The sequence below is a fragment of the Aptenodytes patagonicus genome, chromosome W (assembly GCF_965638725.1).
Source record: "Aptenodytes patagonicus chromosome W, bAptPat1.pri.cur, whole genome shotgun sequence".
Taxonomy (NCBI): domain Eukaryota; kingdom Metazoa; phylum Chordata; class Aves; order Sphenisciformes; family Spheniscidae; genus Aptenodytes; species Aptenodytes patagonicus.
This window is the reverse complement of record NC_134981.1, coordinates 48,229,562-48,248,001: the sequence shown is the minus strand read 5'-3', so window position 1 is coordinate 48,248,001 and position 18,440 is coordinate 48,229,562. Positions and strand designations below refer to the sequence as shown.

Genomic DNA, 18,440 nt, shown 5'->3' with positions numbered 1-18,440 from the left:
TTTCACCACTCTTTCAGTAAAGAAATTTTTCCTTACATCCAATCTAAACCTCCCCTGCCGCAACTTGAGGCCATTTCCTCTCGTCCTATCGCTTGTTACTTCGGAGAAAAGACCAACACCCACCTCGCTACAACCTCCTTTCAGGTAGTTGTAGAGAGCGATGAGGTCTCCCCTCAGCCTCCTTTTCTCCAGGCTAAACAACCCCAGTTCCCTCAGCCGCTCCTCATAAGACTTCTTCTCCAGACCCCTCACCAGCTTCGTTGCTTTCTTTGGATACACTCCAGCACCTCAACGTCCTTCTTGTAGTGAGGGGCCCAAAACTGAACACAGTATTCGAGGTGCGGCCTCACCAGGGCCGAGTACAGGGGCACGATCACTTCCCTACTCCTGCTGGCCACACTATTTCTGATACAGGCCAGGATGCCATTGGCCTTCTTGGCCGCCTGGGCACACTGCCGGCTCATGTTCAGCCGGCTGTCGACCAGCACCCCCAGGTCCTTTTCCGCCAGGCAGCTTTCCAGCCACTCTTCCCCAAGCCTGTAGCGCTGCATGGGGTTGTTGTGACCTGAGTGCAGGACCCAGCATTTGGCCTTGTTGAACCTCATACAGTTGGCCTGGGCCCATCCATCCAGCCTGTCCAGGTCCCTCTGCAGAGCCTTCCTACCCTCGAGCAGATCAACACTCCCACCCAACTTGGTGTCGTCTGCAAACTTACTGAGGGTGCACTCAATCCCCTCATCCAGATCATCAATAAAGATATTGAACAAGACCGGCCCCAGTACTGAGCCCTGGGGAACACCGCTCGTGACCGGCCGCCAACTGGATTGAACTCCATTCACCACAACTCTCTGGGCCCGGCCGTCCAGCCAGTTTTTGACCCAGCGCAGAGTACACCTGTCTAAGCCGTGAGCCGCCAGCTTCTCGAGGAGAATGCTGTGGGAGGCAGTGTCAAAGGCCTTGCTGAAGTCCAGGTAGACCACATCCACAGCCTTTCCCTCATCCACTAGGCGGGTCACCTGGTCATAGAAGGAGATCAGGTTGGTCAAGCAGGACCTGCCTTTCATGAATCCGTGCTGGCTAGGCCGGATCCCCTGGTTGTCCCGCTCATGCCTTGTGAGCGCCCTCAAGATGAGCCGCTCCATAATCTTCCCCGGCACCGAGGTCAGGCTGACAGGCCTGTAGTTCCCCGGATCCTCCTTCTGGCCCTTCTTGTAGATGGGCGTCACATTGGCAAGCCTCCAGTCTTCCGGGACCTCCCCCGTTAACCAGGACTGCTGATAAATGATGGAGAGTGGCTTGGCGAGCACCTCCACCAGCTCCCTCAGCACTCTCAGGTGGATCCCATCCGGCCCCATAGACTTGTGAGTGTCCAGGTGGCATAGCAGGTCATTGACTGCTTCCTCCTGGATTACGGGGGGTTCATCCTGCTCACCGTCCCTGTCCTCCAGCTCAGGGGGTCGAGTACCCTGAGGGTAACTGGTCTGCCTGTTAAAGACTGAGGCAAAGAAGGCATTGAGTACCTCAGCCTTTTCCTCATCCTCAGTGATGATGTTCCCCCCCGCATCCAATAAAGGATGGAGATTCTCCTTGGCTCTCTTCTTGTCATTAATATATTTGTAAAAACTTTTTTTGTTGTCTTTAACGACAGCGGCCAGATTGCGTTCTAGCTGGGCTTTTGCCTTTCTCATTTCCTCCCTGCACGACCTAACAAGATCCCTGTACTCTTGTTGAGTTGCCTGCCCCTTCTTCCACAAGCGGTAAACTCTCCTTTTTTTCCTGAGTCCCAGCAAGAGCTCCCCGTTCAGCCAGGCCGGTCGTCTTCCCCGCCCATTCTTCTTACGGCGTATGGGGACAGCCTGCTCCTGCGCCTTTAAGACTTCCTTCCTGAAGATCGTCCAGCCTTCCTGGACCCCTTTGCCCTTCAGGACCGTCTCCCACGGGACTCTCTCAACCAGCGTCCTGAACAGGCCAAAGTCTGCCCTCCGGAAGTCCATGGTTGTGGTTTTGCTGCCCCCCCTCCTTACTTCACCAAGAAGCGAGAATTCTATCATTTCATGGTCGCTAAGCCCAAGACGGCCTCCGACCACCACATCTCCCACCAGTCCTTCTCTGTTTGTAAACAGCAGGTCAAGCGAGGCACCTCCCCTAGTAGGCTCCCTCACCAGCTGCGTCAGGAAGTTGTCTTCCACACACTCCAGGAACCTCCTAGACTGCTTCCTCTCTGCCGTGTTGTATTGCCAGCAGACGTCCGGGAAGTTGAAGTCCCCCACGAGAACAAGGGCTAGCGATTGAGAGACTTCTGCCAGCCGCTTGTAGAATGCTTCATCCGCCCCTTCATCCTGGTTGGGTGGTCTATAACAGACTCCCAGCAGGATATCTGCCTCGTTGGCCTTCCCCCTCATCCTTACCCATAGACACTCAACCGTACCATCATCACAATCGTTGAGCTCTATACAATCAAAACACTCCCTAACATACAGGGCCACCCCACCGCCTCTCCTTCCTCGCCTGTCCCTTCTGAAGAGTCTGTAGCCATCCATTGCAGCACTCCAGTCATGAGAGTCACCCCACCATGTTTCTGTGAGGGCGACTAAGTCATATCTCTCCCGCTGCACAATGGCTTCCAGCTCCTCCTGCTTGCCGCCCATGCTGCGTGCATTGGTGTAGATGCACTTGAGCTGGGCTATCGATTTCGCCCCCGGCATCGGCACGCCACCCCTCGGCTCATCTCTAGCGAGCCTGGTTTTATCCCCTTCCCCCTTCGAACCTAGTTTAAAGCCCTCTCAATGAGCCCTGCCAATTCATGAGCCATGATCCTTTTCCCCCTGTGAGACAGCTGGACTCCGTCTGTCACCAGCAGGCCCGGTGCCATGTAAACCTCCCCATGATCAAAAAAACCAAAATTCCTCCGATGGCACCAGCCCTTGAGCCACCTGTTGATCAGGTGTGTTTTCCTGTTCCTTTCAGTATCCTTCCCTGCCACTGTAGGGATAGAGGAAAACACTACCTGTGCTCCCGATCCTTGAACCAGTCGCCCCAGTGCCCTGAAGTCCCTTTTGATCGCTGCAGGACTTCTCTCTGCAACCTCATCACTGCCAGCCTGTATAACCAGCAGCGGGTAGTAATCAGAAGGCCGTACCAAACCAGGGAGCTTCCTAGTGATGTCTCTGACCCGGGCCCCAGGGAGGCAGCAGACTTCCCTGTGGGACGGGTCCGGTTGGCATATCGGGCCCTCTGTTCCCCTCAGAAGGGAATCGCCTATGACAATTACCCTCCTTTTTTTTTCTTAGCAGAGGCAGTCATAATGCGTGGGGCTGACTGCCTCACCCTAGGCGACCCCCCGGATGGACCTTCGTCTACATCCTCTCTTGCCTCGCCCTCAAGTTCCAGGGCCCCATATCTGTTGTGTAAAGGCAACCGGGAAGGTGAGGGAGGCCGGGCAGGGGTTCGCCTGGCACGCCGAGCAGGGACCCGTTTCCATCCCCCCCCTGTTGCTTAGGTCCCCTCTTTCTACCTGGTGGCAAGAAGGCAGGGGATCCTCTGCTTCTCACGGAGCCTCCTTCTGCTGCCTCTGCCTCAGGGATGGTAGGGTGCGGCTCCACCAATCTATCTCCCTCTCACACTCCTGGATACTCCTCAACCTTTCCACCTCCTCCTTCAGCTCTGCCACCAGGCTGAGCAGATCATCCACCTGGTCACACCACACACAGGTGTTGTCTCTGCTGCCCTCCGGCACAGCTGACAGGCTCAGGCACTCCCTGCAGCCAGAGACCTGGACAGCTGTATGCTTGCGTGTGAGCTCCATCTGGGTCACCACATTCCTTCTGGCGACGGCTTTCGGCCGAGTGGAAACCATAGCCGGTCCTCTTCTTGGAAGCCGACGATTACCAGTTGAGTTGGCCTCTGGAGCCGGGAGCGGGGCTGTGCCCTGCCCGCTCACCTTCCCTGCACGCCCTGCCTGCACAAACTGCCACGCAAACTGCCGCACCACGCCCTTCATGACACGCCACGTCCTGTTTGCCCGCCCTGTTCACCGCGCTCCGGGTCGCTCGCGCTCCCTGGAGCTGCTCTTCTAAGTGAGGGGGTTTGGCTGCCGCCCCTCTTGTCCCCGCCCACGCTGAGTCAGAGCTGCCGCTCGTCAGGAACGCCCTCCTCCGGCTCGGGGAATGGCGGGGCTGGGGCTCCCTCTCGCTCCCTGCGCTTTTGCTTTTCGCGGGTTTGGCCGCGGTTTTGCCGCTTCAGGAAGGGTCCCCCGTCGCGATCCTCCGCTCCGGAGCCCTTCGCCTCGGTGGTTTCTTCTTGGCGCTGGCCTTAATGCAGGTCTTGATGTGAGGGTTTGGTTGATCTGACCTTGATGAGAGTACTTACACAGATTCCTCCTCTTCTATCTCATCATGTCCTTCATCTACCATACCCAGAGCCTCATACTTATTCTGTAAAGGTAGCTGAGAGGGTAAGGAGGGGTTCCTCTTAAAGCTCCATGCAGTAACTTGCTTGTAACATGGAAAGCTGCATCCTTCCTCAGGAGCTCTTTGAGTACAAGCTTCTGATGTGCCAGGGGTAGTTGTTCCAGTCAGTGCTGAGCTTGAGATATGCATTGTATACATCTTTGATAATCTGTTTTAGTTTTATACTAGCTCATTTTCTATCATCTATTTAAAATGTGGGTTTTTTTAATGAAATACTGACCACAAATGTTCAGCCTCTCTTATTTAGGAGACATACTAGTGCTCCAGAGAAATGGGGAAAAATTATCTTACCACAAACTCCCTGTTAGATTTATGATAATATTATGTTTCTATGAAGTAGCCCTGAAATTGGATATATGGTCTGGTTTTTGGTTTTGCTATCATTAGATCTTTGAATACACAGACTTTGGTGTTAGCACTGGTAAACAGGGATTTTCTTGGCTCAGGCTCTGTCAGCGTGAGACTAAAGATCCTGTGAGGCCCTCTGTAGTGTGAAGGGCTGGAGTAGACTCCATTTGATCTAGATCTTGATATCCAGTAGAAAAAAACAGGACAATTTAGATCAATTAATAGGAAATAAAGCTAAAGTATGCCTGGAACTATTAGGATGGTGGTTTGGGGGGGATGTGTCATGGTTTAACCCCAGTCCGCAACTAAGCACCACACAGCCACTTGCTCACCCTTCCCTCCCCCGATGGGATGGGGGAGAGAATCGGAAGAGCAAAAGTAAGAAAACTTGTGGGTTGAGATAAGAACAGTTTAATACTTGAAATAATAAAACAATAAAAATAATAATAATAATAATTTGTAATGGAAAGGAAAACAACGAGACAGAGAAACAAAACCCAGGGGAAAAAAAACAAGTGATGCCACCGCTCACCACCCACCGACCGATGCCCAGTCAGTCCCCGAGCAGCGATCGCTGCCCCCCGGCCAACTCCCCCCAGTTTATATACTGAGCATAACATCATATGGTATGGAATAGCCCTTTGGCCAGTTTGGGTCAGCTGTCCTGGCTGTGCCCCCTCCCAGCTTCTTGTGCACCTCCTTGCTTGCAGAGTATGGGAAGCTGAAAAGTCCTTGACTTAGTATAAACACAGCTTAGCAACGGCTAAAACATCAGTGTGTTATCAACATTATTTTCATACTAAATCCAAAACACAGCACTATACCAGCTACTAGGAAGAAAATGAACTCTATCCCAGCCGAAACCAGGACAGTATGATAAATAAACCAACCCTCTCCAAACTTGTCCATACTTTCTTTTTGTTTCACTGCTGCGCATAAACAGGCTCAGACTACTCATATCACAAAGCATTAATGTTCCCAAAGAAGAGGCTGTATTGGGAATGTCTCCATCCTGATCGGAAGCCATGGAGATGGGTGATGAATTCTCCCCCCCTTCAATGTCAGGCTTTCTGTTGCTCTGATTTCCCCTGCAGAAAAATAGCATCTGGTCTTTTCCACCCCTTCTTCTGTTGTTGAACTTCATGCAGGGTCTCCCAGTCCATTATATCTGAAACTCTGCCACCTTTTACTCCTAAAACTATTGACTATAGACAGCTTGCTGGTACCTTCCTCCCAGAGTAGGCTGTCTAATCTGCTTTTGCTACTGTAACCAAATGAAGGTTTCTTCAGTAGAGCTAGAAAAATATTTTACTTTCCTTAGGAGGAGAAAAGGGGGCATATTTTCACAAAAACACTTCACAGAAAAATCCCGTACTAATATTTTTATTGTTCTATTTGGGGGTTTTCTTGTTTGTTTTTTGTTTTTTCCTCAAATAGCCTTTATCCTATAAGTGACTCTCTTGTTAGTCTGGATCGGGTATAATTTAATTGATAGTAATTTTGCCCAATTGAGTTTAAGTGGCTTGCATTCTGTGTGATAAAATTGGTCACAGGTCTCTTTCTTCCTCAGATTAGATTCTGCCTTGTTCTGTAAGCAGACCTGTTGGATATAAAGAACCAGCATGAGAAGGATAGCTGAGCCTGGCCTGCTCTTATTTAAAATTTATTTTTGTTACTACGTTTTTGGCTTGCATCTGAAGGAATAGCTAAAATGATTTACTATTTTGTTTCCTTTTTTTTGTCTGTCTTTTGATCAGTCTGGATCGCCATATGCAGACTCATCATGGACACCATAAGCCATTCCGTTGCAAGCTCTGTCCATTCAAGTCCTCTTACAATAGCCGCTTGAAAACCCATATACTCAAAGCTCATGCTGGTAAGTCAATCAGTTCCTTGCTCGCGCTCTCCCTTGTCCTCTCTCGATCTCTTTCTCTTGCTGTCAGGCACACATACTTGCTCTTGTGTGCTCCCTCTTGCTCAACCTCACACACAGTCTCTCTCTCTCTCCCTTGTGGGCAGTCACACGTGCTCTCTGCACTCTTTTGTGTGGTCACAAGCTCTTCTTGTGCGGTTGTGCACTCTCCCTCTCTCACGTGTGGTCACGTGCTCCCTCTTACTCTTGTGTGTCCCCTCTCAATCAACCTTGTGCGTGGTTGCACTCGCTCTCCTGCTTTCCCTCTCCCTCACATGCAGTCACGCTCGCTCTCCCTCTCTATCTAGGTTGTGATCTCCCTCTATCACATGTGGTCACGTGTGGTCTCTGTCTGTCATGTGTTATCCTTCTCTCTTGCTTGCTCACTCATGATTGTGCTTGCGCTCCCTCTTCATGTGCGGCTGTGCTCTCATGAGCTGCTTCTTGCTTGCTTCCTCTCACTCTCACAGTCATGTGCTCCCTGTTGCTCCACCTTGTCATGCTCACTCTCCCTCTCTAGGTTGTGCATGCTGTTCCTCTCTTGGGTGTGATGGCACATGCTCTCCCTCACTCGGTCACAAATTCTTTATGTCTGTGGCTCCCTCTCTCACAGACGTGTGTTCTCTCTCACAGACCATTGCATGCTCTCCCTCGCACACAGTCATGTTTGCTCTCCCTCTCTGGGTCACGTTCTCCCTGTATCTCATGTGTGGCTGTGTATGCTCCCCCTCTCTCCATGACGCATTCTCCCTCTCTGTTGCACTCTCTCGGGGGACATGCTTGTTCTCCCTCTCTGTTGCTCCCTCCTGCGCTCCCTTGCGCCTGGTCACCTGCTCTACATTTCTCTCCGAGTCGGGCTAGGTTTCTCTTGCTTGTGGTTTATCCCTCTCACGTGCTCCCTCTAGCGGTCATGTGTTTGCTGTTGCTAGCTTTCCCTTCTCTTGGTCAAGGTCTTGCGCTCTCTTTCTTGGTCATGCACTCTGTTTCTTGCAGTCACATGCTCTCTATCGGTCACATCTTCTTTTCTCTGTCTCTGGCATGGTCATGCACTCTTTCTCTCTTTGGAACACAGTCTCTCAGTCTGGGACTCTGTCATGTGCACTGGCTCATTCTGTCTTGTGTGCACTGGGTCATGCTTTCTGGGTCGTGCTCTCGTGCTTGCCCACTCTGGGTCACATGCACTCTTGCTCTTTCTTTGGGTTGTGCACTCTTGCATGCACATGCTCTCCCTCTCAGTGAGTTGCATCCTTGCTCCCTCTCCCCCCCCCCCGCCCTGGGGCACGTGTGTGTGCATGTGCTTTCTCTCCCTGGGGTGTGCACACATGCGTGCTCTCTCCCTGCATTGCATGCTCCTCTCTCACTGCATTTTGCACTCCCCGGGTTGCACACTTGTGTTCTCTCTCTGGGTCTTGCATTCTCTCCCTGGGTTGTGCTCTCATGGTAATTCATGCTCTCTCCGGATTGCACGTTTGCTCTGTGGGTTGCATGGTCTCACACACTCTCTCTGGGTCTTGTGCTCTCTATGCCTTGTGTGATCCTCTCTCGATCTGTGTCGCACATGCTCTCTCTGGGGTGTACGCTCTCTCTGTCTCTTGGTACACTCTTGGTTGTGCACTCTGCATTGTACGCTCCTTTAGGCCCTGCTCCCTTTGGGCATGCACTCTGTCTCCTGGGGTTGTGTGAGCACTCTTGCATGATCTCTCTGGGTTATATGCTTGTTCTGTAGGCCATGTGAGTTCTCTGGGATGTGCACATGCACTTGCTTTGGGTTGTGCATGTGCATTCTCACTCTGGGTCACATGTGCTCTCTCTCTCTCCCCTGGTCACGCACACGCACTCTTGCACGCTCTCGGTCTAGGCTGCGATCTCTCTCTTGCTCTGGGTTGTGCGTGCTCATGCTCACTCTCTCTGGGTGGCAGGTGCCTGCTTGGTCTATCTGGATCATGTGCACGCTCACTCATTTTGTCATGCATGCTTTTCTCAGGGTCACACTCTGGGGCACATGTCCTCTTTTGCTCTCTGGAGCATGCATTCTGTCTTTCCATGGGTCACAGAGAATCATAGAATCATAGAATAGTTTGGGTTGGAAGGGACATTTAAAGGTCATCTAGTCCAACCCCCCTGCTGTGGGCAAGGACATCTTCAACTAGATCAGGTTGCTCAGAGCCCCGTCCAACCTGACCTGGAATGTTTCCAGGGATGGGGCATCCACCACCTCTCTGGGCAACCTGTGCCAGTGCCTCACCACCCTCATCGCAAAGAATTTCTTCCTTACGTCCAATCTAAATCTACCCTCTTTCAAGTTTAAAACTGTTGCCCCTTGTCCTGTCACTACAGGCCTTGGTAAAAAGTCTCTCTCCATGTTTTTTATAAGCCCCCTTTAAGTACTGATAGGCTGCAATAAGGTCTCCCCGGAGCCTTCTCTTCTCCAGGCTGAACAACCCCAACTCTCTCAGCCTTTCTTCAGAGGAGAGGTGTTCCAGCCCTCTCATCATTTTTGTGGCCCTCCTCTGGACCCGCTCCAACAGGTCCATGTCTGTCTTGTACTGTGGGCCCCAGAGGTGGATGCAGTACTCCAGGTGGGGTCTCACCAGAGCGGAGTAGAGGGGCAGAATCACCTCCCTCGACCTGCTGGCCATGCTGCTTCTGATGCAGCCCAGGATACTTTCTGGGCTGTGAGTGCACATTGCCGGCTCATGTCCATTTTTTCATCCACCAGTACCCCCAAGTCCTTCTCGGCAGGGCTGCTCTCAATCCCTTCATCCCCCAGCCTGTATTGATACTGGGGGTTGCCCTGACCCAGGTGCAGGACCTTGCACTTGGCCTTGTTGAACCTCATGAGGTTCCCATGGGCCCACTTCTCGAGCTAGTCCAGGTCCCTCTGGATGGCATCCCGTCCCTCTGGCGTGTCAGCTGCACCACTCAGCTTGGTGTCATCTGCAAACTTGCTGAGGGTGCACTCAATCCCACTGTCTATGTCACTGATGAAGATATTAAACAGTACTGGTCCCAATACGGATCCGTGCGGGACGCCACTCGTCACCGATCTCCATCTGGACATTGAGCCGTTGACCACTACCCTCTGGATGCGACCATCCAACCAATTCCTCACCCACCGGACAGTCCACCCATCAAATCTATACCTCTCCAGTTTAGAGAGAAGGATGTTGTGGGGGACCGTGTCAAAGGCCTTACAGAAGTCCAAATAGACGACATCCGTAGCTCTTCCCGTGTCCACTGATGTAGTCCCTCCATCATAGAAGGCCACTAGGTTGGTCAGGCAAGACTTGCCCTTGGTGAAGCCATGCTGGCTGTCTTGAATCACCTCCCTGTCCTCCATGTGCCTTAGCATCGCTTCTAGGAGGATCTGTTCCATGATCTTCCCAGGCACAGAGGTGAGGCTGACAGGTCGGTAGTTCCCAGGGTCCTCCTTGCTACTCTTTTTAAAAATGGGTGCAGTGTTTCCCTTTTCCCAGTCACCAGGGTCTTCACCTGACTGCCATGACTTTTCAAATATCATGGAGAGTGGCTTGGCAACTACATCAGCCAATTCCCTCAGGACTCTGGGATGCATCTTGTCAGGTCCCATAGACTTATGTATGTTCAGGTTCCTCAGGTGGTCATGAACCTGATCTTCTCTTACAGTGGGAGGGACTTTGCTCCCCCAGTCCCTGCCTTGAGGTCCATCCATCGAGAGGTGTAGGAAGAGAGGTTGCCAGTGAAGACTGAGGCAAAAAAGTTGTTGAGTACCTCAGCCTTCTCCTTGTCCATTGTTACCAGTTTGCCAGTCGTGCTCATCGGGGGGGGTACGCTTTCTTTGACCTTCCTTTTCTGGCTGACATACCTATAGAAGCCCTTCTTCTTATGCTTTGCATCCCTTGCCAAGTTCAGCTCCAGCCGCGCCTTGGCCTTCCTGACCCCGTCCCTACACAACCGGGCAACATCCCTATACTCTTCCCAGGATACCTGTCCCTGCTTCCACTGCCTGTGCATTTCCTTCTTGCCCTTTAGTTTGACCAGCAGGTCTCCACTCATCCATGCTGGTCTCTTGCCTTCCTTTCCTGATTTCTTACGCTTGGGGATTGAGAGCTCTTGCGCTCTATGGAAAGCATCCTTAAAGATCTGCCAGCTCTGTTCTGCTCCCTTGTCCCTGAGGGAAGTTTCCCAGGGGGTCCCACTAACTTGAACAGCTGGAAGTTTGCTTTCCTAAAATTCAGGACTGTACTCTTTGCCTGACCCATATCCCTCAGGACTGCCAACTCCACCGGTGCATGATCACTGCAGCCCAGGCTGCCTCCAGTCTTGACGTCACCAATTAGCTCGTGTTGGTGACCATCAGGTCCAGTAACGTATCCCCTCTGGTAGGGCTGTCTATTACCTGGCTTAAGAAGTTATCCTCGATGCACTCCAGGAGTCTCCTGGATTGCCTACAGCTCGCTGTGCTACTTTTCCAGCAGATGTCAGGGTGGTTGAAGTCCCCCAGCAGGACGAGAGCCTGCGAGCACAATGCCTCCTGTAGCTGGAGTAAGAAGGCTTTGTCAGTAGGCTCCCCTTGATCGGGCAGCCTGTAGTAAACACCAACCACAAGGTTCCCTTTGTTGCCTCGGTCTCTAAGTCTTACCCATAAGCTTTCAAGCTGCTCTTGGCTATTCTTCAGAAACAGCTCTTTACAATCTATCCATTTCTTGACGTAGAGGGCAAACCCTCCGCCCCTCCTTCCTTGCCTGTCCCTTCTGAACAGCCTGTAGCCATCGATAGCTGCACTCCAGTCATGGGATTCGTCCCACCAAGTTTCAGTAATGGCAACTAGGTCGTAGCTTTCTAGCAGCACGGTGGCTTCCAACTCCTCCCGTTTGTTGCCCATGCTGTGTGCATTGGTGTAGAGGCACTTCAGCTGGGCTGTCAGCCGTGTCACCATTTTAGAGGAACACACCTTAATTCCTTTGAGGTATTTCACCGGTGTTTCCCTGTTGGCTCCTATTACCTCAGGAGCCCCTGGCTCATCTCCGTAAGACTTGCAAGTGCGCTGCAGTGTACCCAGCACGTCTCAGAGCAGCAGGCTGAGGGCCCTCGCTAGCACCTCATCCCTCTAACCTTGGCGTGTTGTCCCACAGCTTGTCATGGGCAAGCCTGATACTATATTATAATTATATATTATTATGCTTGAGCTCTCCCTTGAGAGAGAGTGCACTCTTGCTCTCTGGGTCAAATGCTCACTCTCTCTGGGTCATAAGCTTTGGGTTGCATGCACACACTCTTGATCTCTGGGTCACATTCTTTGGGACCTATGCAATCTTTTGCTCTTTGGGTCATGTGCACTCTCTGTCTCTGGGTCACACATGTGTGCACTCTCTCTCTCTCTCTCTGGGTTATGCTCTCTTTCTCTGGGTTATGTGTTCTATTTGTATCTCTGGTTCAAGTGTGCGCTCTCTCTCCCTCCCTCTCCCTCACTGAGTTGTGCTCTCTCTCTCTGGGTCATGCGCTCTCCCTATGGGTCAGTGTCTCTGTCTCCCCCCCTGGGGTTGCCCCCCCGGTCTTTCTCTCTCCCTCCCTGCCTCCCCTCCCCCGGTCATTCTCTCTCTCAGGGCGACATGCTCTCTCTCATTTTCTCTTTCTGGGTCACACCCACACACCCCGGTCACCCTCTTTCTCTTTCCCTCTCTGGGTTGCGCTCTCCCCCCCTGTCTCTCTCTCTGTTGGGGTCACACTCTCTTTCTTTTTCTGGGTCATGTCTATTTTTCTCCTTGGGTCGACTTTTATCTGTATTTCTCTCTTTGTTGCTCCCCCATCCCTCTCTCTCTCAGGGTATATATGTATCCCTCTCCCCCTGCCCCTTTTGTCACTCTCGCTCCTCTCCCCCCCCCCCCCCCCCCCCCCGTCTCTCTTTCCTTTTCTGGGTTGCACTCCTTCATTCCCTCTGTGAGTCGCCCTCTATGGGTTGCTGCCACCTCCTTTGGGCTGTCCTCTTGCTCGCTTTCTCTGGGCCAACCTCTCTCGCTTTCTCTGGGCTGGCCTCTCTCTTTGTCTCTTGCTGGGTCGTTGCTCCCTCCCCCCCGTTGGTCACGCTCTCTCTGTCTTTGGTCAAACTATCTGTGTCTCTGCATCCCTCCCTCCCTCTCGCCAGGTTACATGCGCTCTGTCTCTTTCTCTGGGTTATGCATTCTCTCTCTCTAGGTTCACACCCCTTCCCATGCCCTCTCTCTCTCTCTCTCTGGGTCATGTGTGTCATCACCCTCCTGTCTCTTTTTCTCTTTGGGTCAACCTTTATGTGTATTTCCCTCTTGGTTGCCCCCCCCCCCCCGGCATCTCTCTCTCTCTCTGGGTTGACCTCTGTCACACCCACTCTCTCCCTCTTTGGTTCCTCACCCCCTTTTTGGCTCACCTTCCTCCCCCCCATCTGTCTGTCTGTCTGATATTCTTGGCTGACCTCTCTCTCGCTCTCGATTCCTCTCTCTTTCTCTCCCTCTCTGTGGGTTGCCCTCTATGGGTTGCCACCCCCCCCCCATCTTCCTCTTGCTCGCTCCCTCTGGGCTGCCCTCTTCCTCTGTCTCTCTCTTTTCTCAGGGTTGATGTCTCTCTCACACAGTTTGGGTGTCTCTCTCTCCATTGACACACACACACCCCGGGGTAACACGCTCTCTCTCTGGGTTGCCTTCTCTCGCACCTGCTCTCTCTGGATCCATACCACCCCCTCCCCCACTGCCCCCCCATCCTCTCTTACTCCCCCCCTCCCCTTCTCTCCCCATCTCTCTTTCTGTCTCTCTGCCACCCGCGCTCTCCCTCTCTCCGTCTCTTTCTGGAGGGGCGCTCGCTCACTTTCTCTGTGGGTCGCCCTCTCTGCATCGCTGCCACCTCCTTTTGGTTGCCCTCTCACTCTTTCTCTCTGGGTCAACCTCTCTCGGGTTCTCTGGGTTCGCCCCCCCCTCGATCACACCCACTCTCTCAGTGGGCTATGCTCAGTATCTCTCTCTCTGGGCCACGCTCTCTGGGACAGGCTTTCTCTCTCTTGGTCATGTAATCTCTCTCTCTCTGTGGATTATGCGCTTTCTGTCTTTGGGTTGCTGCCTCCCCTTTGGGTCGCCCTCTTGCTCACTCCCTATGGGTCACCCACCCTCTCTGTGGGTAACCCTCTCCCTCCCTCCCTCAGTCTCCCCCCCTTCTCTCTCTGGGTGTGTCATGTCCGTCCGTCCCCCCCGTGTTGACCTCCCTCTTTCTTTTCCTCTCTGGGTTGACCTCTATCTCTCTTCCTTTGGTTCCCCACCCCCTTTTTGCTTGCCTTCTCTCTCCCCCCATCCCCCATGCCCTACCCCCCCCGCTTGGCCGACCTCTCTTGCTCTCGCTTCATCTCTCTTTCTCTCCCTCTCTGTGGGTTGCCCTCTCTCTATGGGTTGCCGTACCCCTCCTTTGGGTCATCCTCTCGCTCTTTCTCTCTGGGTTGACCTCTCTGGCGTGCTCTTTGTGTCTCTCTCTCGGATACCCTCTTTCTCTCTCTGGGTCTCATTCTGGGTCCACCCGCCCCTCTCTTTTTCTCTCTGGGTTGACCTCTGTCTGTCTTTCTCTCTTGGTTGCCCCCCCCTTCTGGGCTGACATCTCTCTCGTCCCGTCCCCCCCTTCCCTCTCTTGCCTCCCCTCTCCCTCTCCCCCCCCATCCTGTCTCTCTGTGGGTCTCTTGCTTCCTCTCTCTCTGGGTCACCACACCACACCTGTGTCATGCGCACTGTCCCTCCCTTCGGTTCACGCCCCCCCGTCTCTCTCTCTCTCTTTCTCTCTCTCATATTCTTGGCCAACCTCTCTCTGTCCCACAAGCTCTCTCTTCCTTGGGATCTCCCCCCCCTCTTTGTGGGCCGCTCTCTCTCTTTTTCTGGGTTGAGCTGCCCTTCTCTCTCTTTCTGCGCACACTCATTCTCTCTTTGAGTTGCCCCCTATGTATTGGTGGTTGCCTGCTCCGGGCAGTGGTCTTTTTTTCTCTCTCACTCTGGATCACTTTCTCTGGGCCACACTTGCTCTCTCGCTGGGTCATCCTCTCCATCTCTCTCTCTCTGGGTCAAGCTCTCTTTCCAAGTCATGTGCGTTCTCCCTCTCTGGTTCACACTGTCTCTCCCTCTGTGGGTCATGCTTGCTCTCCTCACACTAGCGCTCTCTGAGTCATTGCCCCCCTCCCCTCCCCCGACTCACATGCTCTTTCTCTATGGGCCATTCTCTCTCTGTGGTCACACACACTCTCTCTCTGGGTCACGCCCCCCCCCCCCCCCTTGCTGGGTCATGCTGTCTCCCCCCTCTAGGTCACACTCCTCCCTACCCCCCAACACGTTCTCTCTGTCTCAGTCTCTGTGGGTGACGCTTTTGGTCACATTCTCTGTCTCTGGGTCACTTTCTCTGGGTCATGCTCTATGTCTTCCTGGGTCACACACTCTCTGTCTCTTTCTCTTGGTCGCACTCTCTCTCTCTGGGTCTCTCTCTGTCTCAGACTCTCTCTGTGTCTCTGTCTCTGGGTCACACTCGCTTTATATCTTTCTTTGGGTTGCGCTCTATCTGGTTCACGCTATCTCTCTGGGCCATGCTTACGTTCTCTCTGGGTCACGCTTGCTCTCTGTCTCTCTTGGTCACACTCACTTTCTCTGTCTGTGTCATGCTCTCTCTCTCGGGGTCATGCACTCTCTCTCTTTGGGTCACATGCTCTTTCTTTCTCCCTCTCTGGGTGTCTCTCTCTCTCTGGCTTGTGCATGCTCTCTTTCTCTGGGTCGCACGTGGTCTCTCTCTCTCGGTCGGTCACATGCTCTTTCGCGGTTTCTTTGTCGTGTACACTCTTTCAGAGCATGTGCTCTCTATCTGTGTCACATGTACACTCTGCATTGGGCTCATGCTGTGTCTTGGTCAGATGCTTGCTTGCTCTCTGAGTTCAGAACACTCTCTCCCTCTTTGTAGCGCGCTCTTTCTCTGGGTCTCTCTTTTTCCTGTTTTGTTTCCAGTAAGTTCTTTAGCAATATATCCTATTGAATAATAAACTTGTGGATCTTTTTCACCAGTCTTCCAGTAATACAGTATTTCTGTGACTTTCAGTTGTTAAAAGTTTTTTTTCTCTTTCTTGTAGATATTCTGTTATTTTATTTATTCTTAGAGATGTGCAGCATGCCCATACATCTGTTTAAAGTGCCTTGGCAGTTGTAAAAATCCAGGTGTCTTTCACTCAGTCTTCTTGTGTCCGTTATCTTTTGGGGAGTGGTCAAACTCCTTTTATTATAAAATGTGTTCTTGCATAATAGCTAGAACTGTTAAGGGATGTTAGGAGCAGCTGCCTCCTCCAGCTGTTCCAGCCCAGGACTTCCTCCTGCCTGGCCACTGGGACCAGTGGCTAGTCCAGCTTGAAGTTTGCTAGCGAATACACACACCCCCCCACGCACACTCAGTTTGGGGAAGCCTGGCACCAGGCATACAGGCTGTGACCCACAGTCCCGCTCCAGCCACTGGCGCAGAGCCCCTCACTCGTCTCACTCATACCAGTCCCTCCCAGTAGCTGGTTGTCGAGACACACACCGTTCCTGCCCCAGTGACTGAAGGTTAAAGACCCCCACTCATGCCAGTATATGACACCACAGGCCAGGGGCACCTACACCACCAGTCTGACTCCAGTAGCTGGCACCAGATTCCACTCACACAGGTCTCACCAGTAGCTGGCACTTAGTCCTTGCAGCACACATGCGCACAGGATAGAGTGAGATTACGCAGAGAAATAGTTAAGAAAAGATTTAATAAGAAGATAGAAGACAGGACAGACTGTGGTGATCAGGCGCAGGGCTCAGACAGGCAAGCATACCGACTGGCCCCATTTTACATGTGACTGGTCCCTTTTATACCCCTTTCTGTCTACCACCCTTTTTGTTCCTCCCTGCTCCCCCTTCCCCCTGTATGTCACCTCATGAGTTTGTATAGTTCTATGGATTCCTGCACCCCTCCCAGTCCAGTATCCGGGATGCCCCCTGGTTTACAATCTTATCAGTTGCAAAGTCCATGTTGATCTTCCTGGAAGTGGCACCTGTGGTTTCTTGGTAGCCCATCAATTAGTGTGACTGGAGAGGTTTGTTTCTTGTCATTGTCTCCATGCTTGTTCTGTCAGGTCTCTTTCTGTATATTTTTGTTTCTGGTTTCCCCCTTTTTCCCTTGGTTTCCCAATTGACAAGGTCCTTGATCAGATAACCTTGCTGGAATAAACATTCTCACACTCTTACACATCCTCATCGATTATTGTGACTGACCAGGTTTGATTCTCATCACTGCCTCCCTTATCATTTTTCGGCCAGGTTTGTGTCCCTGGATGTTCTTGTTTATGGCTTCTTCCTTTTCTTATTATCCTTTTTTATGTTGAAGAAGGCCCTTGACCAAATACCCTTAAAGGAACAGATGCTTTCCTTCCACATACCCTTACAAGAACCATTTGGTTCTTGTAAGCATCTAGCATTTGTTCTCATTCAGTATGTGTTGCTTCCTTTGGCATAGAGCAGAACTGTATGTAGTATCTCTGAATGTGCTGTAATTTGTTTTCACTTTGAATCAGACTGTAACCTAGAGTTTTTGCCTAGTCTCTAAATTATCTGGGACACGATGCTTTGGATACATCTCAGGTGTTGAGACAGTCCCATGGAAAAATTCTGAAGATACACTTATTTATATATTTCAAAATAATAATTATGAGATGCAAAACTAGCAGTAGAAAATTTCCTAACTTTTCTGTGGATTCACACTAATGAAAACTATAGTTTTGCCTCTGTCATGGTTTAACCTCAGCCAGCAACTGAGCACCACACAGCCGCTCGCTCACTCTTCCCCCGCCCCGGTGGGATGGGGGAGAGAATCAGAAGAGTAAAAGTGAGAAAACTCGTGGGTTGAGATAAGAACAGTTTAATAATTGAAATAAAATAAAATAATAATAACAATAATAATAAAAGAATATACAAAGCAAGTGATGCATGATGCAATTGCTCACCACCCGCCAACCGATGCCGAGCCAGTTCCCGAGCAGCGGTCACCACCACCCCCGGCTAACTCCCCCCAGTTTATATACTGAGCATGACGTCATATGGTATGGAATACCCCTTTGGCCAGTTTGGGTCAGCTGTCCTGGCTGCGCCCCCTCCCAGCTTCTTGCTGGCAGGGCATGAGGAGCTGAAAAGTCCTTGACTAGTGTAAGCACTACTTAGCAACAACTAAAACATCGGTGTGTTATCAACATTATTCTCATGCTAAATCCAAAACACAGCACTATACCAGCTACTAGGAAGAAAATTAACTCTGTCCCAGCCGAAACCAGGACAGCCTCTGAAACCAAACGCATTTTCACATGGTGCTGTCCACCTCAACTGTTATTGATAAATAGGGAATATAGTTACTAGCTGTCTTCTAATTTCTTAATTTGTAGTAGTCTTCAGTTTTCTTTAATTTCTTATTGTGATTTTATGTTAAAAGTCAACTGGTGCCTGCCAGGAATTGCTTATATTTAGCAAATTGTGGGGGTTTATATCTTTTTATCTTTAGTTCATCCTTTCGCATTAATCAGTCCATCATACATCATGTCTACATACATACCATTTTCTTTATCTTTGTAAACCGACAATACCTCTGTGGCAATAATATTCAGGTGCAGAATGTAATTTGAAAAGAAACCATGTGTGACATTTTGTTTCACCATTTCAGACTCTGATCTTTTTCAGATACAC

The 18,440-nt window shown here is 51.4% G+C and overlaps 1 protein-coding gene across 4 annotated transcripts in view; it reads left to right on the top strand.

Annotated features, from left to right (window-relative positions):
• The window catches only part of LOC143172049 (zinc finger protein 462-like), a 118,518-nt gene that overhangs the window by 51,865 nt on the left and 48,213 nt on the right, over nt 1–18,440 (top strand). For 3 of the 4 annotated variants that reach the window (XM_076361270.1, XM_076361269.1, XM_076361271.1), the window contains exon 6: nt 6,575–6,693. The exons of the other annotated variant lie outside the window; for it this stretch is intronic. In XM_076361270.1, the coding sequence (XP_076217385.1) occupies nt 6,575–6,693 (119 nt within the window). The remainder of the gene's footprint in view (nt 1–6,574; nt 6,694–18,440) is intronic. 4 annotated transcript variants of the gene reach the window in all.